At 41.2% G+C, this 7,144-nt stretch overlaps 1 protein-coding gene across 1 annotated transcript in view; it reads right to left on the bottom strand.

Annotated features, from left to right (window-relative positions):
* Window positions 1–7: 7 nt before the first annotated feature.
* Window positions 8–7,144, bottom strand: part of LOC105004483 (aminopeptidase Q) — a 129,198-nt gene continuing 122,061 nt past the window's right edge. Inside the window, exons 24-25 of the mRNA XM_010862104.1 lie at window positions 3,259–3,334; window positions 8–698 (exon numbers count right to left, since the gene is read on the bottom strand). Coding sequence (XP_010860406.1) covers window positions 558–698; window positions 3,259–3,334 — 217 coding nt within the window. The 3' untranslated portion in view covers window positions 8–557. The remainder of the gene's footprint in view (window positions 699–3,258; window positions 3,335–7,144) is intronic.

Below are 7,144 nucleotides of genomic sequence, written 5' to 3'. Positions count from 1 at the left end.
TAGGAGGAGACTCGTTTCTTGCCTCTGGGGCACTTACAATGGCTCATAAAATTGTTCTTTTTAAAATTTGCATTTCTTTGGCTTTTCTGTCTGCCAGTGAATATTATTTTTCTGGTTTCTATTTCATTATACTGTTGTGTCATTTGCTTATTACTCTTTTCGGTATTGAACTAAATAAACCCTAGAGCATTGCAAATTTGTGTTTCCCTTAGAAAAGAATGCTCTCATTTAGCTAATGATGTAATATTCCACTGGCCTTCACAACAGAATGAGCGAAATTTTGCAAGGTAAATTTGTTTTTCCAAGGCATTTAAAGTAAATTATGTGGTTCGTAGCCTGACATGAAGCAAAATCTTCCCCAGAAATACAGCATGGTTGGCCAAATTCCCAACAGTCGCTGAGCCAAATGTGACAACATGGGAGGGACAGGACTCTGAGCAGCAAAGGTGACTGAAATGCAAACAAAACGTGTGGTTTTCCAGACTCAGAGAATATTGGAGGACAAAACTGTGAGCACATTATAATACGCAAGCGAAAGGCTGAAAGTCACCAGTAAATTATGTGTTTTTCCGCAGCCACGCCGCTATCCTGGCACTTCGCTCTTTATTTTTCAGATTCTCGTTCTTTATTGTCTGTAATTTGGCCTGAACTGTGAGTCTCTGGTGCTCCTCCAACATGTTACTGCAAAACTGCTGCAGCTGAAAGAACAAATAGATGGTCAGTCCATCGGTGTAAGTGAACTTCTCACTTAGACACAGTCAGACACAGTTCATGTTAGGTAGTATCGGGATCTTGCAAACGGATGAATGGCAGTTGGAATGAGTAGAAATGTGTGTCCCTGAGAAATGCGACTGAGAAAATATGACGAAGAATACCCCTGTCCTGAAGAAGCCGATGCAGAGAGGAAGTTCCAGGAAGTAGAAAATCTGTCTACTTTATTTGCTGCTCTATTCCCCCAGCAGCACACAGTAGGTGTTCAACAAAGATTTCCTGATTCATGTTGGATATTAGACCAGATTTGTGGACAGAGAGACCTTCCCTCTTCTCAAAAATAACATAATTTCCAAAGCTCAAACCCAGTACACAGCATCTGTTTCTTTACAAATGTTATCCTTTAGAGTATTTATAGTGGATCATCCAACTCCTTCACTGAATCAGGTCAAGCACTCAGTTATAAGAACATTTGTTCCAATATTACATACAAGCCGGATGCCAAGTGATGGATAATATACATGTCAAAAGTCTGTTTCTGTGTCACTGGATAAGAACTCAGAACACGGGCTACCATAAAATGATAGTGTACCCTGTTGTTTCTCCTCCTGGCAGGAGGGGAGGGGACAACAGAGGATGAGAGGATTGGATGGCATCACTGACTCAATGGACATGAGTTTGAGCAAGTTCTGGGAGTTGATGGTAGACAGGGAAGCCTGGCGTGCTGCAGTCCATGGGGTCGCAAAAAGTAGGACAGGACTGAGTGACTGAACTGAACTGATCCTGTTTTTTAGTCGCTAAGTCCTATCTGACTCTTTTGTGACCCCATAGACTAAAGTCCATCAGGCTCCTCTGTCCATGGGATTCTCCAGGCAAGAATACTGGAGTGGGTTTCCATTTCCTTCTTCAGGGGATCTTCCTGACCCAGGAATCAAACCCCAATCTCCTGCATCGGCAGGCAGATTCTTTACCACTGAGCCAACAAACTTCACAAAAGGTCACTTAAACTTAATATATTTGAAATTAAGTAACAGTAGGGTTGTCATGCCTAACTACAATGCAGAAGATAAGTAAGGTTCTAGGAAAAAGTAGATTAAGGGAACAAGAGCAAACCTCTCTCTCTCCCCGCCACATCTGGGCATTCCTGCCAGGCATTAGGAGCCACATGCCAACAGCATTGCCCAAGACTGGGAGTCTGCAGCGGGCGGGAGGGGAGTGTGGGTCTGGGGACTGTGGGGGGCTTCATAGGTGCTTGAGAGCATGAGAGAGGCCAGGCTCCAGCAGGGTAGAGAAGAAAGACCAGATCAAGAGATGTAAGAGTGGATAAAAACTGCCGGTATGGAGGGAAAAGGGATTCATGTGACTTTCATTTTCCTTTTTTAGTAATTATTTTCGATATTACCATGTGAACTGATACAAATAGGACTGTTGGGCATTAACAGCTTTTTGATAAGGATATTCATGGGAGCTAACTTACTTGTTTTCAAAATTGCAATAATTGAACCACTACTAAATCCATTTCTGCGTTTTTAAAAAAAATGAACCATCAGTGATTGTAGACTTTTGGAACTTTGGAGAGAGCTAAAGTTACACAAACTTCACTCACTCATTCAATAACAACAGCAACACTTTTCTGGGTTCTGTAGAGAGAAAGCTGAACTGAGGCACTTTTGAAGAGATCAACACACAAACTCAGTGTTGCTTCTAGGAGCTGCCATTTCAGCATTTTTGGGGGTGCCCCTCACTCTCTTGTCTGGGGAATCCCTGATAAGTTAGGTCCTGACAGCTCAGTCTCAGGCAGGCCGAAACTCAAGCAGAGATCATTCCTCCAGGAATTATCAGTTCTTCTCTTTCACAGTAACAGCTACATAGGATGATTTGGGTGCATGGAGGAGAGGGTGTCAATGAGTTAATTAAAAGTGTCCTAGAGGATGTGTTTGAAAGAGGGTCTAAAAGGATGATTAGGAATTTTCCAGCCAAAGACAGGCATGAGGAGGCCATGAGACAGAAGGTAAGTGTTTCTGAAATCTAGGAAATGTGCAAGGACATGATAATTTAAGACATTTTCTAAGTGGAACAGTGTAACTAAAGGAAATGTGTGCAGAGGTGCCTATGTCTTTTATTCTCTGAAATGGTTCGTGAAGAGGGCAAAAATTAAGACGGAGAGTAAGGCAGCCAGATTATGAAGGGTCTTGTGCACTAATGAAAAAACTTCTACATTTTTTGTGAGAACTATGATGAGCAGGGCAATGAGCGGCAGCACTGTGATGGGTGGGACGGAGGGAAGACAGGACCAGGGTGTGGAGGCCGCAGTCTGTTGCAATGACTCAGATGGGAAATGGTGAAATCCAGCCCTCCAAGAATAAGAATGGTCTCTATTTCAGGAACAAGGCAGAATTAAAGACATTTCCTGCACAGCAAGAATAGCACCAATAGAGCACAGAAGGTAACAGTTCAGATAAGCTTATTATTTTTAATTTTAGCAACTCCAGATTACATAAAAATGGCTTCTACATTATCATAATTCACACTGTCTATACTACTTACCTCTGAGATCTGTAAATCTGTACTTATGGTTCTCCCAATCACATATAGTAGGGTAACCAATGATTGTGTTCCATACCTACAAAGCAACAAACCGCTAATCAGGAGTGGAAAATGTTTTGTAAGACAAAGCTATACAGCAGGTGAATGCTAAGTATACAGTCCCTATTAATCCCTATCTCCCAAATCTAAGCAAAAGCATATATAAAGTAGTTTAGCTTCATCTTTTAATAGAAAATTCATGCTCTAGAAAAGTCTACTAGCACAAAGAAGTAATTACAGTTAAGTACTGATTTGTGTAACACATGGTTTTAAAAGTTTCATATAAATGTAAAAAGCTCTTCTTAAAAACAGTAACAGCAACTGCTTTTATCTTTTAAAATGAAGTGGTTAGAATAGATGTCACACACCCAAAATTAAGAAAATTTAAAAGAGAACAAGGAAATATTCAAAGTACATTCCTTAAAAATGTAGTTAATATAGAATCAGTTTCAGAAGCTCTGACTTAAATACCCTGAAAGCTTACTGAAACTTTCGTATTTGTGCTTTTTCGAAAGAGGATCCATATCTTCAGAGATTCTCAAAATGCTGGTGCTCCCTGATGGCTAAGGACTCTGGGTTTCCTTGAGCTCCCTGAAGAGGCCTGGCCGCTGAAACTCCCCTTTTAGTTTAGTGACCCTGACAGCCTGACAAGATGCCTGACACACAACCACGAAGCATTGCTGTAGAAAGACGGCAGACACATACCTGCTCAGAGTGCTGCTGGGGTTAAGAAAGTAAAGAAAGACTTTTGGATGCATTAAAAGAGAAAGAAAATTAAAATAGGTTAATATAATGGAATGGACAAGAAAGGATTGAACTACCATTGTCTTATTCATAGTTGATTCACACAACTGACTTACTCCCAAAATGTATACTTGAAACTAAAATTTGTGAGACTTAACATTGGCATCTGTGTGACAAAGGTGGAAGAGAACAGTGCTTTCGTCCTTTTTTAAGTTCCCAGCTGTAAGGTCAACTGAATCTACTTCAGCACAGTGGAGAACAGGAGACAGCTACATATAATTCAGGCAAGCAAACCTGTTTCTATGGGGAAAGAAGAAATGTTTCTTAGCTCTTCATTTTTGCTGGCCAGGTATAAAAAGCCTGTGAAATGACTCAAGAAATTCGACAAAATCTGCAAAGAAACTGAGCTCCAAAAAAAAAAAAAAGGTAGGAAATAGAAGAAAACTACTTACGTTGCTAAATGTATGATTTTTCTACCAAATAAAGAGAAAAGCTATGCTAAAAGCTGAGTTGGGTTTGAAGACACCTTGGGACAACTTATAAATTGTCAAAATGGGGAATCAGATATAGTTCAAAGCATTGGTGTAGAGATTAAATGTGATGACTTGTGTTGAAGCACCTATCAGGGTACATTCTTCATTCCTTCCTATTCTTGAAAGTTTGAAGAGGAGATATTTTTGAGGCAGATGGTTTCTCACTCCTGTTGAAAGAGTAGTCTCTCTGAAATAGTACTCAACAACAACAAAAAAATATGTTACAAATAGTCTATCCTGCCAGTAGTGTATTAATGTGAAGGCAGGAGCCAGTGTTTGTCAGTACAGTTGCCCCTTCAAGAAACTGATAACATTCAGTGCTGCTGCTGCTAAGTCGCTTCAGTCATGTCGGACTCTGTGCAACCCCATAGACGGCAGCCCACCAGGCTCCCCTGTCCCTGGGATTCTCCAGGCTAGCCACGGTGATTTGGAACATCAGTCCATCTCGCCTTCCACACCTTCCAGTTCCCTCCTTTCTAGCATTCGTACTCAACAAAAAAATATATGTTACAAATAGTTTATCCTGCCAGTAGTCAAGTGTATTAAGGTGGAGGCAGGAGCCAGTGTCTGTCAGTACAGCTGCCCCTTCAAGAAACTGATAATATTCAGTGCTAGCCAGGGTGATTTGGAACGTTAGTCCATCTCACCTTCCACACCTTCCTCTTCCCTCCTTTCTTGCATCCGTCCTCCCCCCCCCCATCCCTTCTGCCACATCTGGCTTCCTGCAACAAGCATAGAGGCACCCAGGCATCTAGCCTGACCCGGTGACAGGCGATGGGAATGGGCCCTCCAGTGCCTCAGCACACCACTCTGATAACATCTTAATTCTCTCGGTTGTTCCAATCTAACCCTTTCAGCTCCATGTTCCCCATCATGAAATAGGACAGAGTAAAGTAAAAATGAGTGTAAGTTTTTAAGCTTAAGACTTCAGCCAGTATAACACATTTGGAGAGAATTCCCTGGTGGTCTGGTGGTTAGGTCTCCATGCTCCCACTTCAAGGGATACAGGTTCGATCTCTGGTGGGGGAACAAAGATCCTGCATGCTGTGTAGCTCAGCCACTATATATATAATTTATATTATTATAATTCATATATTATTATTAAACATATTTGTTATATATAATAAACTGGAGCAATCAAAAAAAGAAAGAGAAAAGTGTTGTCAATTAAAATGGCACAAAAAAATTAAATAAGTAAATAAAATAGCACAAAGTTTTGGGAAGTTAAAAAACTTATCTGGAGAAGAAATTAAGCATTTGCTGAGGGTAAGATTTATTCAGTTTGATACAGCTGATACTTTGTATTCTATATTCAAGTAAAACTAGGGTTTTCCTATAGGCCACAAAGTCTACAGTGTTTTATAAAAGCCGAAAGCAAGGTAACAAGGATAATACAAATAACATTTCTACCGCATCCAATAAAACATCACCAAAAAATCGTGTTGCCTTACGTCTATTTACACGCTGTTTCATAGGGTCTGTCCACAGCTGCAGGTATATATAGTGACTTCTCTGTAACCTGAAAGATGTCTTTATGGTTAATGGACGCTCCTTCACTGGGATCAGGATCCAAAAGATCTCTCATCTAACAATGCACAGCCCTGAACAGGGGAGTGAGAGAAGCAAGAGCAAACCATTTTGCTCAAGCAAATGGTCCTACATACACGTTCAGATCAGGCTCCCTGGGAAGAATTTTGGGCTCAGTTGGGACCGCTAATGGCAGGGTCTCAACTGTTTCACTTGGCCAGCCCTACCTGCTCCTTTCCAGGGCCTTACGCTGCAGCCAATTATGAAGGCCCATCCCCAGTCAGACTCTCAGCCCTGCCCTCCCAGCATTTACTGGTGTCCTCCTCTCCACACAGAAGGGGATTTCTTCCAACTCAAGCCCCCTTCTTCTCTTAGTCCCCAGAGCCCTTTCCATCTGTCCTCTGTAACATTTATCAGACACCATGTCTTCATCACTTTACAGCCCCTACAACAGCTTGAGCTAACTGCCTCAGCATAGAAAAACTAGAACATTTATTACCAGAAAGAACCTTACAGTTGATCACATACAACATCTTCCATTTTATACAACTTTTTAACCGAGGCCTAAAAGTTAACTAGTGGGTCATCAATAAATAAATGTTGGTCTAGTTTCAGTTCCAGATGAGAGGGTAAGAGAATTTAGTTTCTCATCTGTCTTTGTTTTGGAACAACTGACCTACTGGCAGAATAACAGTTTATGTTAGCACAGACAGTACAAAGCAGGATCAAAGTGACAAGACACTGGGCTAGATGCTAGATTTCCTTCTGACGGGCTTCTCGGAGCTTTGTGATGCTAACATATACTGTGAATTTGAGGGAGTTAAAATAGTTTCCAAACTGATTGGGCTACTGCCTCCCTTGTTTACAGAAGGCTTGTCAGTATCTTCCATGAATAATGCTCAGTGACTTTCAGAAAACTAAGATCATGGCATCTGGTCCCATCACTTCATGGCAAATAGATGGGGAAACAGTGGAAACAGTGTCAGATTTTATTTTTTGGGGCTCCAAAATCACTGCAGATGGTGACTGCAGCCATGAAATTA

Source organism: Bison bison, unplaced genomic scaffold (assembly GCF_000754665.1).
Source record: "Bison bison bison isolate TAMUID 2011002044 unplaced genomic scaffold, Bison_UMD1.0 scf7180017864476, whole genome shotgun sequence".
NCBI lineage: Eukaryota > Metazoa > Chordata > Mammalia > Artiodactyla > Bovidae > Bison > Bison bison.
This window is presented reverse-complemented; position numbering and strand designations above follow the sequence as displayed.